Below are 17,500 nucleotides of genomic sequence, written 5' to 3'. Positions count from 1 at the left end.
CTTCCTGAGCCCCCATTATGAGCTAGTCACTCAGCTCGGGCTTTTCATTTTTCATCTCTGTTCCTCCTGACACCTCCATAAAGGCTTTATTGACAATTTACATGTGATCAGTGTAAGGGTTCAGGGTGGTTAGTTGTCTAAGGTTATACAGCTAGTAGAGAACAAAGCCCGGATTTGAACCCAGTTTCATTTGGGTGTTTTCCTATCTCAGGATGGCTCCCACCTACTGCTTAAGGACAGACGGTGACTCGATTTTACACATTTTTGAGAAGACACTGGTCTTTGAGAATCTCAGATCAGAGAATTCTTCCCTCACTCCTCTTTGACCCTTCCTCTCTCCTCCTGCTCTTGTTATTGCCTGGGTACAAGCCATCTTCCTCTCTCTGGGGTGCTCTTTCAGTAGCCTCGTACCTGGCCCTCCGATTCACTATTGCACATTCCCAATCTATCTACTACAATGCTAGTGATTTCTGTCTAAAACGAAAATATTATCCCATTATGCTCCCCATTACCTGTGAGATAAAGTCTGTACTCTGTCCATGGCACACAAAGATTTTACGATGTGAGCCTAGTGACCCTTAACAGCAGTGTTTCCTCATAACCTTCCATCCCCAAGTTCTGAAATCCTAAAGTTATCTATCTGCTGGCCGGTTCCATGTCTCCGTTCTGTCTCAATGTCTTTGCCACTGTTGTCTTGGACTGGAGTCCTTTTTCACACCTAGAGAGCCCTCTTATCCTTCAGTAGCTGTCTCAAATATCACTTCTGCTCTGAAACAAATGCCATCCTTCTGTTCTTTAGTTTCAGCATGCCCTCTCTGAGTTTTGAAGGAAGGGGCTTCTCTGAACTACCTCTGCCTCCTTTAATACTAGGTTGCCACTTATTTCATGTCTGTGTATTTATGGCAATAACCACTGTGGTGCTTGTGTAAGTTTCTCAGCAACTGTGGATGTCTGACCAAATATTTTTTAAAAAGAGACTTGTGGCCTGGGAATGTCTAGGTTACACAGAGATAAAAGAATCAAGTGTGTTTTCAGATAAGACCTTGATTTTCCTGAGCAAGATAATAAAAAATGAACCATCTGGTTCTATACATGCCTAAGTTCAGCATCAGAGCTTTGTTCCCTGGGAGAGAATGTCAACTCACTGACCTTTCTGACATTTTCTGTACCAGCCTAGGAGAGAAACTCTTCCTCTTCCAACGAAAAGACTGCAGGATCAAAGATTTCCCCCCAATGAGATTGTCCCCCCTCCCTTACCAAGTGAGTGTGGTAGCATTCTTTGATTGAAATGAGAACAGTACCTACTAGTCTCAGAGGTTCGTTTTCAAGGTCACTGAGTAATAAGCACTGACTACAGTGTGTAGAGCCCTGCCTTGGGTTAAAACAGACAGGTGATGATAAGAATGAAGCATGGGATTCTGGATCCTCTTCTGCATATCGCGTAAGGAAGAGTCGGGATGACTGTCAGTGAAATTTGTTGAAAATTCATATTTGACCTCTGCATCTTTCATGGAAATATTTAATTGGATTGCTTTATTTTCACAAAATTATCAAAAACACTGCTATAAAATACTCAGTATGTACTTTCTTTAAATAATTATATATTATTTTATTCTTCATTTGTAATGTTCAACAACCCAAGACACCTTGGGTTTATTTATAACTTGGAATAAATGCCCATTGTGATAATGTGATATTCTGGATAAACTTTACAAAATTTAGGTGAAAAGACTATATCCACGCAAAGGAAATTATAAAAAAAATAAATAAATAAAAATCCTCCTGCTCTGTGATCTCTTTGAAAAGCAAAGTTAAAAAAACCAGTGCTCCTTCTCCTCTTCTGTACTGAAGATAAGGATTCATTTAATCATAAAATTTGCACGTTTTATTAACCTAAGGGTCATGCAGACTTAGTTAAATAACTATACTTCCAGTCCTAGAGGGTTTTATTAATATTGGCGTTTTAATATCTTAATTAGCTATTTTTTGCAAATGTCACAGTTGGCATTACATTTTTGGATAAAGCAGTTACATTATTGTTAATTATTCAAAGTATATCCCTTACTAGAATCCAGTTCCCTTTGTTTTTGGCTAGAATGGGAGCTTAGTGATAGAAAATTACAGGCAGATCAGCTACAAGTAACTATAATGACTGAAATTTAAGCACTGTGAATAAATTGACCCAGAAGTTAAAGGTGAGACAAATGAAAACCTAAACCCTAAGTACTATATTACGGAATCTAGAATCAGATCATTGAAAGAGACATCTATTTAGGATCATCTAGTTCATTAGTTTCCCAAAGCCAGAAATGGGAGTCATTTTTAAAATATAAATTCCTGGAATTCATCTTGAGATTGTGGCTTAGTAGATTTGGGGTGTGGCCCAGGAATATGTGATTCTGATTTGCCACTAGGCTAATTTGAAAACGGCTAGTCTAGTCTAAAACTCTAGTTTTGGGAGAAAACCTTTTTGTGGCTACTTAGGTAAAGGATGAGCTCATTTTTATCTGCACCGGGTGATACAGCTGGATCTTACAAGCAGATCTGTTTTCTTCAAAGCTCTCTTAAAAGTTTATGCTTTCAGTGAGCCAAAATCTCCTTCCATGAGAATTTCCACTCATTGGTTCTGGTTTCGCCTCCTGTGGTCACAGAAAATGATATCTAGCTGTTAAATTTGCATTTCTTTAGTTACCACCGTGTTTCCCCGAAAATAAGACCTAACTGGAAAATAAGCCCTAGCATGATTTTTCAGGATGACATCCCCTGAACATAAACCCTAATGTGTCTTTTGGAGCAAAACTTAGTATAAGACCTGGTCTTATTTTCGGGGAAACAGGATAGAGAGCATGCATTCCTATGTATATTAGACTCTAATATCTTTTAGCTTTGGGTTAATTTTTCTATTAGTCATTGAATTTTTAATGACATAAAAATTTAAAGAACTCTCTATATTAAGGGTATTAACTCTTTGTCTCATATTATCCTACCTATTTCCCCAGCTTGTAATTGATCATTTATTGATTTTGTGTCTATATGTGTGAGGGTGTGTGTATAAGTATGTATAATTTCAAATCTCTAGTGAACATTTAAGTTCCTTCCTAGCTTCGTGCCATAGAGAAATTGGGAAGGCATGACATTTCTATACAATATCCTATGGTAAAAATTCAAAAATACTCAAACGCCCAAACCATATATTTGTGTAGAAATAATATTGCCTACCAAGCTATAAAAGACACGTACTGTTGAAGGAAAATTCCACTCCCTTTGTTCAAATTAATCCTGTCTGGTTTTTATTGTCAGGTGTGCTTTTCCTTTGAGTGCCCTGTGTGGTCCTTTTTAAAAAGAGGAAATGTCCTTAGGCTTCACACTTTTAAGTCTCTGGCAGGCAGAGACTCTTAATTTGTTTGCTTATTTAGAACAGGATGCATTTTTTTTCCCCTTTTCTCTCTTTTCTTTTTAACTTTCTTTTGTAGCTTAGTAACCAACACAGCCTCAGACCCGCCATTAATTGTCTTCCACCACCTTCGGAGTTTTATTCTGTCTCTCCCCCAGTCCAGGGCCTCTTAAGATGAAGTGGGAGGAATGAAGTCATTGTGTTGCAAAATCTGTGGCTGAGGGACACTGCTGATGACTAACCCCAAATGCCGGTCTGATCAGGAAAAGACCTTGTCTGCCAAAATTCTAGTTCTTACAAGACACAAGACCCAGTGTCGCTGTACCTACGGGAAGCTGAGTGTAGGCTGCAGTGGATATTTGGTTATTGTTTTAGGAATCAGTTACTTGTGCATAGCCAAAATAAACTGTTTAAACACAAAAGACTGCATTGGCCTAGAGTGTTCTAATTGATGGGCCAAATACAAGTATGGTTGAATAATTACCAAGCTTTAATTGTACAGGCTATTATTTCAGTCATTAAAATTAGGGGAGATGATATCACCACATAAGCCAGCCAAGGTTGCCATGTTTGCTTTTCTCATAAAGTAGATGGTCCTGTGTACCTGTGCTTCCTCTTTCCTTTGTACAGACAAAGCAGTAAATTTAACAAGTAGGAGTTATAGACTGGGCAATAGGGGCATGGATAGGGAAGCAAATGAAAATCCCTTCTCTTTCTGTCCCTTCTCTCTTTGTCCTTTGACACTAGTGAGTTAGAGTAACTTAACTGAGGTGTGAAAGATTGTAAGACAACTTTATACGTGCTGAGAGTCATGGGAATAGAGAACAATAGGTGTATAGTTCTTTCACTGAATCAGAAGTATTTGAGCACCGAATTTCTAAGACAAACAAGTCCTAAATGTATATGCCATTTTGTATTCTTTCTCAGCACCCAGCTTCAGTCTCTGTCCCACAAATGCCCTGGAAAATACAGTGTCCTATTATCTTGATTTTCCCTGAGTTGGGATGGGTTCTCTTGGATGGGAGTAGGGTGTAGGGGGAATTCAAGAGGAAAGAGAAAGTTAAATGAGTAAATGTGGTACCAGTCTTAGACCAATGCTTAGGCCATACAAGTTGGCAAATAGATAAAATACTCTGGTCTCACATTTACTGCCAAACTTTAATATAAGAAATATGTCAGGTAGCCAGCTTAAATTCCAGGAGGACATAAAATCTATTATTGGGTAGGAGTCAAAAACTACTAATTGGTGATGTTGATCAGCCTACTGTCAGCTAGTGAAAGGCTTTCTGCAGGCCCTTCCTGCTATTGGGAGGCAAATGTCAGGTGGAAGTTACAGGTAGTGGGGAGCAGGAGGCAGAGGGAGGTACCATAATTTGCTGTGTGCAATGCGCTCCCATGTATAATGCACACACAACGTTTTTTGGCCCAAACTTTCAGGGGAAAAAAATCTTTGGTTTTAATTTTTTAATTCAAATTTTTATTTGCTTACATTTAGATACTTGTTTTTTTGTGTATTATAAAGGAATGTTAGCATTTGTTATTTAACATATTATGGTACAAGAAATGTTGTGTAACAAATAATTACAAAACACAAGAATAGATATGTATGAGAAATTTTATATACTGGTAACAAATTTCTGATATTTACACATCATAGAAGGCCGAGAACTCTTCGTCATCATTGCAAGTTCATCAGAAATTCAACAAAATCAATGATCATATTCTAGGGTATTATTTTGCATATGGATATCGTTAATGATAACTCGAGTTACACTTTTAAGTCATAAGCATAAATAAAAGAATTAAAAACATCTGTATAGATACGGAATTAATACTACCCATGTATAATGTGCATCCTTATTTTTTTCTTCACAAATTTGGGCAAAACTGTGTGAATTATACTAGCAAAATATGGTATTCTCTTTATGCATCTAAGAGAGAAAAAAATATGACCCTTTAAAAATGTTGAAGTCTTAGTTACAATAGGATCATTGCAAGCCTCCCTGTTGTTGAGCCCTGAATTTATCATCTCAGTGAACTCAGCTTTATGGTAGAGTCTTTTAAGAGAAACAGCAGTAAATATTTAAAGATTTCTGGCTTTCATTCACATGCCTGATTAAACCTGCATGTATTTTTAATTGTTCTTGTAGATCACCTTCCATTGCCATCTAATGAGCTCTAAACAGATTCTTTCAATGGGCAAGGGGCTCTGTCCCCGACTTCTTATTCTTTATAACTAACCGTAGCCGTAGGGGTAGTGGCCTTAACTGACCTTTGCGGCAGTCATTTTGACCCAGTCCTGCACTGTTTTGATTCTAGGTTTGCTGTGGAATTTGTCCTCTAATGACAAACTCAAGAATCTCATGATAACAGAAGCCTTGCTTATCCTGACTGAGACTATCATCATCCCATTTTCGGGGTGGCCAGAGGGAGACTACCCGAAAGCGAATGGTTTGCTCGATTTTGATATATTCTACAACGTCACAGGATGCCTAAGGTAATGCCACTTTGCACACCCCCACTTTTATCTCTATGCACTTTAAACACTGCATTCAAGTCTGTCTAAAACTCTACCTCATTACCTAGAGATGCTATGAGAATTCTAAAAATCACTCTAATTCCTAGAACTACAACGTAGAGACAATGAGAAAGGTTCCAGTATCAACAGAATGTTGTTTCCAGGCGTGTTTGATTCCATAAACTACCCACAGTTGCTCATAAGAGAGAGAATGTCAGTTCCACTAGATAAACTAGAGATCTGATCTGAATACCTGGAATTCCATGCAGACTGGCCTTCCCTGTCTCACGGGCTTTAAGTCAGGCTTCATGCTATTTTTCATTCATGAAAATCTAATTTAATGGCGTGATTGAAAAAATAATTTTGAATCTGGTGTTTTTATTTTATTTTTTATTGAGATATAATTGACGTACAACATTAGTTTCAGGTATATAACAATGATTCGTTATGGTCTAGATTGTGAAATGATCACCACAGTAAGTGTAGTTAACATTATCAATGCACATAGTTACAGAATATTTTTTCTTGTGATGAGAACTTTTAAGATTCACTATCTTAACAACTTTCAAATATGCAATGCAGTGCTATTAACTATAGTCACTATTCTGTACATTACATCCTCGGGACTTCTTTTATAACTGAAAGTTTGTATTTGTACCTTTTGATTCCCTGCAATTATTTTGCCAACTCTGTTCCCCCACCCCCCTACCTCTGCTCTGCCACTGGCAACCACCAAACTTTTCTCTGTATCTTTGATTTTGGTTTTGTTTGGTTTTTTTTAGATTCCACATATAAGTGAGATCCTACAGTATTTGTCTTTCTCTGCTTATTTCACTTAGCATAGTGCCCTCAAGGTCCATCCATGTTGTCACAAAAAAGCAGAATTTCCTTCTTTTTTATGGCTGAATAATAAATTGTGTGTGTGTGTGACTTTTTTTATCCATTTATCACTTAGGTTGTTTCCATTTCTTGGCTATTGTGAATAATGTTACAGTAAACATTGGATTCATATATCTTTTTGAATAAGTGTTTTCGTTTTCTTCAGATAAATGCCCAGAAGTGGAATTCTGGATCATATGATAGTTCTATTTATAATTTTCTGTGGAACCTCCATACTGTTTTCCACAGTAGCTGCGCCAATTTGCACTCCTACTAGCAGGGCACAAGGGTTCCCTTTTCTCCACATCCTTGCAACACTTATTATCTCTTATCTTTTTAATAATAGCCATTCTAACAGGTGTGAGGTGGTATCTGGTGGTTTTGATTTGCATTTCCCTGATGATTAGTGACATTGAGCATCTTTTCCTGTACCTGTTGGCCATCTACATGTCTTCTTTAGAAAAATGTTTATTCAGATCTTCTGCCCATTTTTTAATTGGATTGTTTGTTTTTTTGCTATTAAGTTGTATGAGTTCTTTCCCATTCAGTACGTTGCCTTTTCATTTTGTTGATGGTTTGCTGTGCAGAAGCTTTTTAGTTGGATATAGCCCCATGTTTTAAATTTTTATTTTGTTGCCCTTTCTTTTGGTGTCAAATCCAAAAAATCACCATTAAGACCAATGTCAGAGCCTACCACCTATGTTTTCCCTTAGGAGTGTTATGGTTTCAAGTCTTTAATTCATTTTGAATTAATTGTTGTGTATGGTATAAAATAGTGGTCTATTTTCATTCTTTTGCATGTGGCTTTTCAGTTTTCCCAGCACTACCTGTTGAAGACTTTCTTTTCCCTATTGTATATTCTTGACTCTTTGTTGTAAATTAATTGACCATATATGTGTGAGTTTATTTCTGGGCTCTCTATTCTGTTCCATTGATCTATGTGTCTGTTTTTATGCCAGTAATCATAATGTTGTTGTTTTCCCAATACCATACTGTTGATTAATATAGCTTTATTATTATACATAATTTGAAATCAGGAAGCGTCATGCTTCCAGCTTTGTTCTTGTTTTTTAAGATTGCTTTGGTTCTTGGGGGTCTTTTGTGGTTCCATACAAATTGTAAAATTGTTTCATTTATTTCTGTGAAACATGCCATTGGTATTTTGATAGGGATTGCACTGAACCTGTATAGATTGCTTTGGGTAGTACGGGCATTTTAACAATGTTAATTGTCCCAATCCACAAGCACGGAATATCTCTCTGTTTATTTGTGTCTTCCATGTCTTATAGTTTTCAGAGCACAGATCTTTCACCTCCTTGTTTAAATTTGTTCTTAAGTGTTTTTTAATAGCTATAAGGCAACAAAGTCTAAAAGGACAGAATATCTTGCCATAAGAATAACTACAAAGAAGTTAAATATTAGGATGAAAAACGTTTCAAATGTTTTCTCCCCTGGGCTGTCAGATGCCAACTAAAATCAAGAGGAAATAGAAACACATGCAGGAGGAAGAAAAATGCTAGCCTTAACTTCTCTAGGGTCATGTGCATCAAGCTTTCTTATATTTGAAAATAATCATTGTCCTGTATGCCCAAAGATTAAAAAAAATCCATCAGAAGATATAATCAAAATTACATAGCCCCAAAGTAGCCAGGATATATTATGCCTTTCGATCTTTTCTCTAGTTGCATAGTTCATTTCTTGAGGGAATTTATTACGGGAAAATGTTTATCTTCTCTCCACAGTTATTTGATAGTGCATATCAAGTACCAATTTTGTATAAAGCATTATGTTAGTTTCTGAGAGTTTTACAAAGATGAATAAGAAAATCCTTCAGGAATTTTTAATCTGGCAGGGGACGCTGATGAGCCAACAATCTAGACTATGGCTACCACGACGTGTGTTGGAGAGGTGCTTCTCAACATGTGGCTCCTGGAGCAGGTCCATCTATATCACCTGGAACTTTCTGAATTCTTGGGTCCCACCCCAGAACTACTGAATCAGAAACTCCCAGGGTGGGACCCAGCAATCTACTCTAACAAGCCCTCCAGGTGATTCTGATGCACTGCTGGTGTCAGAGGTACAGGGGACTGCTGCAGGAAGGCAGAACAAAGGACCGTTCGTGCCGCTGAGTGAGATCAGAAAGACACTAAATGAGCTGGGCTTTTGGTGGACTGTTTCTGTAGTCAGAAATTCTGTAAGGATGAAGGACTAAATTCTTGAACAGCATAGGAGGTGCCTAAATGGTCTCCCTTGAATCCGTCTTTCATAGAGTCCGCTGGAACTGCTTTTTGAATAGACTTTCGATCCATTAAAACATTTTGATCCATTTAAAAACACTTTGCATCTTAAAACTTCTCTGGTGCTCCTATAGCTTTACCACGTGCATCAGAGTTCTTAATGCGGTTGATGTATCAGTCAGGACTCTTTCAATTGAAAATGGCAGATGCCCAACTCAAACCTGCCAACGCCAAGTAGGGATTCATTGGCTCAGGTGCCTGAGGTGTTGACAGTCACTTGAGGTGAAGGAAGTGCACCGGGAACCATGGCCTCGAGGACTGGCATAGAAATTCATCATCCCTGGGACTCACTCTTTTTTAAATTTGTATCTCATCTCTGCTTGCTCTTTTGCATGTTGGGCTCATTCTCTGCACATGCAAACAAGCGTGTGCATTTTTTAAAATCTTTAATCCCTAACACTTAGCAAAGTTTCTGGCATATAGTAAGCAAGTATAAAGTATATGAATGAAAAGAATAAATGAATGAGTGAACATATGCAAATGCATGATGAATTAGGTGAATAATCAAGTCTGACAAAATCATGTTAAGGAGTTCATTATTTTCTTCCATAAGCAACATTAGTTAGTGTGGGGAGGATAGGAATATGATAAGTTCTGTGTGAAGAAAAATAGTTATGTCAACAGGAAAAGTGTTTTGAGAAGGTGAAAATCTAAAGAGAAAGTTGTTAGTTCAAAATATCTTCCTATGAATGAGGAATAAAAGAATTGCATGGTTTGGTTGAAGCAGTGCCCTGGTCAGCATGCGTTTTCCAGATGTAATAGCTGAATACACTCCCATCAGAATGACACCATTTTAAACAGTGTTTGCAAAATCAATCCAAACTACTGAGTTGCACTACTTTCAGAAGCAGAATGTAGCAAAACAAATCTGCGCAATCGAGCATCATAATAAGCTTACAAAAATATCCGTTCTTATTTCATCTGTAAATCTACTTCATAATAATAATAGCTTATATTTATTGTGATTATGTCTTAGAAATTGTTCCAAATGCTTGATGAGGATTTTCTCGGTTTATTCTCACAGCAGCCCTTGTAAAGTAGTTTTCCCCCATTTTATAGATGAGGAAACGGGGGCTCAGAGAATTTAAGTGATTTTTCCCAATGCCATACAGCTAGTAAGAGACAAAGCTGGAATTTAAAACCAAAGCTTATGGTTAGTGTGCTGGATACTTTAATGTTAGTCGCATGTCTACAGACTGATGGTGTGGATAAAACCCTCTGCCCTTCACAGTCTTGCGACCTCACAGGGTCAGGTAGACCAATCACGGTCATATTCAGGTCTCATGATGGACATGTGTCTGTGTTTCAGTGTTTTTGCTGTAGAAGTTCCATGCAGGTGAAACTCGGTACTACTTGCCTTTCATATAAACAGAGAAGATACAAAGCATGAAGCATTTGAAGGACATCTTTCCAAGAGAAGAAGTGATGGCCCTGGAGAAAACTTCAGAGTAGATGTTGTCACAATGAGTGTAAAAGCCACTAGGAGATAGGAGTCGGAACGTAAGAAAAGATCTAGAGGGGAATCCGCAAATATTCTGCTTCCATGACAATTGAGGCGTCTACTCAATAGTTGCTTATTTATGGCCTCAGCTTACTTTAAAAAGATTTTAAAACAAGTCTTGGCTGGTTCTAGGAAGAGTGAATCTTAGCTGCATAAAAAGGTCATAAACGTTAGGTAGCAAATCTCTGAATTGCTACAAGTTCACTCAAGGTATTCTCCCCCGCAATGGGTATAGAGCCAACAATGAATTGGCAACATTAAAAGTGTTTTTGGCATTATGGTTGGCTTAGGTTAGTGTCGCTAGCTAAATCCCTTCAATCTACTTTAGAGAAAAACTGCTGCATACATCAGTGACTTTCTTTAATGACTGAGATCATTCTGAGAGGGACTTCCCAGATCTGCATATAACAGTGGTGCAGAGGGAATGTGCTCTGCAGGTACAATGTGTGCTTTGTTAATGAACTTGTGGCAGTGACTCTGGTTCTGCCCACTTGGAGTTGCTGCAGTGAGATTGCATCCAGATAGGAGAACATGCACAGTTTTTCTTTCGAAAAAGCTACACTACCTTTGTCAGGTATCAAATCATTTACTGACAGGATTAGCATCTGCCTGCAGCAGCATTTACCATGGGCCTTGGTGCTTTCTTTCAGTCCATTTGGAATTACATATTTTTCCTGGCTGAAGTTACTCACTGAAAGATGACACAGGTTTTACAATAGGGAAAATAATGTTCATTCAAGTTTCTGTTTTCCTTCTTAAACAATGTTACACTAGCATGAGTCGTAAAATCCAAGTTAGAGGAAAAATAAATCGGTACACTCCCATTTGTGCTTGTGCCAGCACGAGTGATTGTCAGCATCTCGTCATAACTCCACATGCGTGACATCACGTCAGGAGCTTGAAATCAGCCATGGTGGGACTATTTATACCACAGAAATTGGCAAACGCTGCACATCAGAGATTTCCCTGCTCCCAGAAAGGTGTTTGTTAAATATTTACCAACACACTACTGGCGTGGAATTTCCTTAGTTGATTACTTTAACATCAAATATATATATAGTGCCACAGGGATACTAGACGAATGTGGGGGATCGCTGTATAAATTATATGTGTCTAACCACTGTACTGTACATTTGAAACTAATAATATTGAATGGCAAATATAACTGAAAAAAATATTTTTTCAAAAGAAAGAGTGAGGTTGACCAGATCATTATATTATAGAAATAAATCATATTTTCTATTTAAAAAAATAAGTATCACTGACTCTTCCACAATTATAAAAATTTGAGAAAGGCAATTAGTCCTAACTTCCTGGGATATTTCCCAGGTGGTCTGTCTTTCCTCTTGCTCTTATCCAACCCTGTCATTCCTTGAGTGCTTGCTGTGTCCAAATTGTGTCCTGCTTTGTAAATTTCTGAAATTTGAAAGGGGAATGGAACCTACCTTTGTTTTGGAGATACTCCAGGGTTAGTGGAAGAGATAGACACCTGAAGACATAATCATAATACATTTGAAAAGATGTATAAAAGAGGTATGAAAAGATTGTTGCAGAGGCTTTGAGTTGCTTAACTGAAGTTGCCTGGGGGCTGGAAAAAACTGTTGACTGGAGAGTCATGTTTAAAGAGCGATTAAAGAGTGAGTATGTGTTTAAAAGTCCTCAATCTTTAGCTCCTCCTTCTATCACTAGTTCATCTCTTGTCGTTTTTCACATTGAGAAAGGATTATAAAATTGTTGCCTTAGTCTTATCTCCATAGTGTGTCTAACAACTGTTTCTGCATTGTAATACCCACCCCAGAATTTACCATTTTCTTTAGGATGCTAGTACAAAATGACAAAATATTACTGTAGCACATTATAAATTGCTTTTTCTTAATTATATTTTGTGCCTCGATATACGAGTTAAAGAGGAAAAACAGTTGGTAATGCATTTCTCCTACAAGTGACGTAAACTTCACGTTCCCCATATGTCATGGTGTAGTAAAGGTTTTTTGATGAATGTACAATATGTACGTACTACAATTTTTAACTGTCTTAAACTTCCATTGTCACTTATCACTGTAAATCTAGCTGACGTGGGGAGTGGTCAGAGGAAGCAAACCACCTTTAGAAAGAAAAGATAAAACTATCAGTCTAGTTACTAAATTAGCCACAAGGTTAAGGGGAAGATTTTTTTGAAATCAATACTAGCCACTCTGGAAGTGTTGCGGAAAAACAGCGAGGACTGAGAGACTCAGGCAGCACGCAGAGATCAGGGAGAACACAGCTCTATTACGCCGGCGGGCTCAACGGGATTGTTCCCAAAGACTGAGCACTTACTGGGGTCTGGGCTTTGTTTTATAGGGTTAGGCCTCCGGGTTTGGGGGGGTATTCGCGCCATTGCTATTGCGGCGCTAGGGATTGGTTAAATCTGGCCGAGGTGTCCGGGAGGTCCGTCCCTAACAGCTGTGACCGCTCAACACTGTTTTGACGGGAAAGCCTCTAACTGCTGTGTTTGCAGGAAAATTGCTGCGGTAAGATATCGGAGGAGGTGGGGCACGGAAAGCTCCTAAGGCTGTGCCCACAGGAAAAAAAACGTTCCATCAGAAGAAGAATGTCTCTTTGTAAAATTTGAATATAGTCAATTATATCTATCTTCTGCAGCATAAAAAAAAAAAAATCATTGTGTTACTGAATTTCGTTTTTTACACTTATCTGGATATCAAATTTCAGAACTTTACTGAATCTGCATTTCCTTAATTATCTATTTTTATTCTTTTACCTTATTCTGCTTATTCAACCCTTATTCTGAATACTCATGACAGAAAAAGATTTATTTGGTCAAGCCTTGTACATAAACCCAAATAATTATTTAGATAATTAAGAGAATACTTAAATGAGGGTCTAATTTCCCTGATTTTCAAATAATTATTTTTTGTTTGTGTAAGAATATAGCTCTAAAAGCGGGCCAGAATTTACTTTTTAAAGCACTCTAGTTGTGGTTATTTACTTCCAGAAAATAATATTAAGCTAGAAGAATGTTAGCTGAGGCAGTGTACACCTAATAGAAGTAGTCAGATAGTTCAACCTGGAGAGTGACTTTTCCAGAAATATGAAGAAAATTGAATGATCCCCTTCATCCCCAGTTATGGTTAATTATTTAAACTCTCCACATTTGATGTATAAACATAAGCAATATGAAGTCCGTGAATAATGGAATTAGCAGTGATGTTCCATTGCCCATCATAATCACATTTTATGTTAAGTATTTTAGATATAGACACAACGTGGTTTAATGAATTAAATTATTTTATAAATTCTCTAAGTAAATTTAAGAGGTGGAAGTGGTATTGACGTGGGAAAATAAAATCTTGGTTTTAAAAAAATAATTGTTTTTTAAGCTAAATCTCAGGGGTTTTAGGTCATTATTTTTAACTCTCTTAACAAGAATAAAGTTAGTAAAGCAAACAAAACAAATGTGGCCATGCTTGCCTGGTCACCCCCTCTGGTCTTCCTGAACCCATTGTTTCTAAGAGTGTGTGTCGGATTTATCACGCAGCATAGCTACAACCAACCCTCTTGAAAAGTCCCCACTCTTCAGACTAAATTTTCCTGTTCATGTCCTTAGCAGAGGGGTTCAAATTTAAAGGTGTACTTCACAGAAAATATGTGACATTTCCATTTGCCAAAGAAACTCTTTATTCTTACCTATTAGTCTGTAAATATCAACTGCCTAGTTTGGACCCAGCTCTAGGATAATTATTAAAGAAAATACGTGAATAGAGATAATATGGAGGAAGAAGAACCAGCAAAGGAAACAGAAGAACAATTTTTATTATATCAAGAGGACTATCTTGGCTTGTTTTTCTTCATCAGTTAGTTGGAGTTGAATGTTGAACAGAAAAAGAAATTCCCAAGAATGTCTTTGTCAGAGACTTTTAAAAGTGTCCTCATGCTTTTTTCTTTTAAGTCCGTGTATAGCTTAAATTAGAGGTAGTATTTTATTTACTATATCTTATGACATTGAAAGTCTTTAAAAAAAAAAAAACCTGAAGCTATCATCATAGTCAAAACTACTGGTAAATTTTTGTTTTTAACATTTTATTGGGCAAGGGGAACAGGACTTTATTGGGGAACAGTGTGTACTTCCAGGTCTTTTTCCGAGTCAAGTTGTTCTTTGAATCTTAGTTGTGGAGGGCACAGCTCAATTCCAGGTCCAGCCACCGTTGTTAGTTGCACGGGGCACAGCCCACCATCCCTTGTGGGAGTTAAACCATCAACCTTGTGGTTGGGAGCCCACTGGCCCATGTGGGAATCGAACTGGCAGCCTTCGTCATTAGCAGCATGGAGTTCTATCCACCTGAGCCACCAGGCTGGCCCTAAATTTGTTTTTTAATTCATCATTATTTTAAAAAATGAGTGAGTTGATATGTTTGGGTAAAAACTTTCTTTTTCTCCTATGGTTAAAATCTGCCCCCATCTTGGAGGTACAAGCTATCTGAGCATTATGTTATTCTACTCTAGGTCTTGAGAATCTTTATCAATTCTAGTCTGGCATCCTAGACCTCTCCTTTGGATGTCAAGTATGTCTACTCAAGTTCCAGTGGCTCTTCGTCGTATTTTAGAAATTCGTTTGCTGTTTATAATTGATTTTCAATGGAATTTGGCACGCCACCTTGAACAGCCTGGTAAATCAAGAGGAAATGACTGTTGCCTACCAACCAGATGATTACTGGCTGCATCACCTTATTTGGAATATTTTTGGAAGACCCAAAAAATGCAGCAAAGCAGAATTAAAGGATTTTAAGGATAGATTTTCTCCTCCTCCCCCTTCTGGTTTCTTGATGTGTAATAGAGGCTGACATATCTTTGTTCAGTTAATGTTCCTCGTCCTGGAAGGAACAGGACATGTAGGTTGTAGAGCTTTGTTCTGTCTCCCAATGTTGCTTCTGTTTGCAGATAAAACAGTTGACTTTGGCTGATGTTTGCAGATACCTTCAGGATCTGATGCTGACTTCAGAGTAACAGACAAACTCTTCTTTAGGCAGAGACTCTTTAAAACAGTGCAAGTTCACGTGAGGCTTCCCTTTTGTTCTGTGCACCTACAAACTGCCTCTGCTGCTTTCTCTGGGTTAATCACAGACAAGGCCCAACTGTTTGATACGTATCAGCTGAGGGTTAAACAAAAGCCCAGACCTAAATCTCAAATAACAAGAGGAGGAAGGATGCTTCCTAATCGGCCAGTGTCTTACCAACCAATTGGCTCTTAGAATGGACTCTGACGAAGCACTTAATTGACTGGTACCACTTAAGGCCTTACTGCACAATTTACGACACACGGCATTAGGAAGACTGTAATTGTTGGTGGACACAATTATTTAAACACCATTGAGGTGATCACTGTCTCAGAGTGCTGGTTAGAACTTTAGTCTTAAGACTGGTCCCAGAGGCAGCAGGTCTTGCATAGGACGCACGTGTAAACTGGGTGGTTGTAGGCAACCGTGCCTATTATCAGTGGAAATAGCCCCACTTAAAAAAAAAAAAAATCTGCCTCTTAGAATTACTTGTTTTGCTGGCAAAGTTATCTTGAAAAGATTCATTCCAATTCTATTACTGTCTGTCCTAGAAATAATTATACTCTTTTACTTTGAACATGTCTCATCAGTACATCTTTTCCCCAAGTCAGTTGACCATTCACCAAGCTTGGACATTCTGTGTTGTAACAAACTTCCTTTCAGTGCTGGCACACAAGATATTTGACAGCACACTGGCACATAGACACACACACACACACACACACACACGCAGCCCTTTTATGGAAGGGCCAGTAGAAATCCTGTCAGAAGAATTTTAAACTCTGATTTTAAACAAAGAGTCACAGGTCGCGATTCTGAATGAGATTTTAGTGAAACTTAATTTCAGGAATTTTGTGAAAATTACAGATCATGATATTTGTAAAGTACCTGCTATAATGTCTAGCACACACTAAATTGCAGCTGCTTTTATCATTTAACATTGTCCATTCCTTGGTTTGCTATATGAATTTAAAGTTTAGTCACACTGTCGTTAATCTTAACAAAGACATACCATTCTTCTTTTTAATTCTAGCAAGGCCAAGAGGGTGTTTAATTTTCTTTTCTCTTTTTCATTGTGACACTCAGGAATGTGTCAGATTAGTGGTCCTGGAGAGAGTCATGAATCACTGATTTGCTTTCAGATAAAACACCTGAATTCTCCTAAATATGTGATGTTTTGTTTACAGACATACGGAGTTCAGATTCTTTTTTTCCTAACCCTTACAAATCATTACCAGAAAAATTCTTCTTAATATCAAACACAAGCTACAGTTCAGGCTGGTGTCCTCCCATTCAGGCCCAGTGGAGGTGAAGAGCTCCTAAACAATCCTGCCTATCTCCTCCCTGAGACCCCCTTGCCTCCAGACCCCAGTCTAAGGACCTGGTTTTTAAATTTCAGTATACAGTAGTATACAGTTTTAGTTTCCTAAAATGTACTCACGCGGGTATTTACTCAGACTTCTGTTAGATTATACCAGATTGGGGGGGGGGGGAAGCCTCATTGTTTAATCAAATTCTAACAATAGACACTAAATTATACATTTCCAATATATTCATTGATAACTCTGATAATTGGTTTTTATTAGCTACTGTGTTTGTATGCATATTCTCTTTTACTTTTCAACAAGATAATTGTTTTGATATCTTAAACTTCTATTGGGCTACATATAGGAAACAGTTATAGGTAAATAGTTCTCAGGATTCAGGAGCTACATTGTAAAAGGATCGATTCTGCCTAAACTTAGTCATGTTAATTCTCTGATTCCCACAAACTGAAGTATTAGCTGTTGAAAAAATACTTCAAGGTAAATTTATTATTTTCTAATAATTAATTGGGTATTGCAATAACAAATCCCT

At 37.7% G+C, this 17,500-nt stretch overlaps 1 protein-coding gene across 1 annotated transcript in view; it reads left to right on the top strand.

Annotated features, from left to right (window-relative positions):
- The window catches only part of PKP2 (plakophilin 2), a 78,110-nt gene that overhangs the window by 38,380 nt on the left and 22,230 nt on the right, over nt 1-17,500 (top strand). The window contains exon 6 of the mRNA XM_081059476.1: nt 5,714-5,891. Coding sequence (XP_080915602.1) covers nt 5,714-5,891 — 178 coding nt within the window. The remainder of the gene's footprint in view (nt 1-5,713; nt 5,892-17,500) is intronic.

The sequence above is a fragment of the Rhinolophus hipposideros genome, assembly GCF_964194185.1.
Source record: "Rhinolophus hipposideros genome assembly, chromosome: 9".
NCBI lineage: Eukaryota > Metazoa > Chordata > Mammalia > Chiroptera > Rhinolophidae > Rhinolophus > Rhinolophus hipposideros.
The sequence above is the reverse complement of the archived record's forward strand: the minus strand, read 5'-3'. Positions and strand labels throughout refer to the sequence as shown.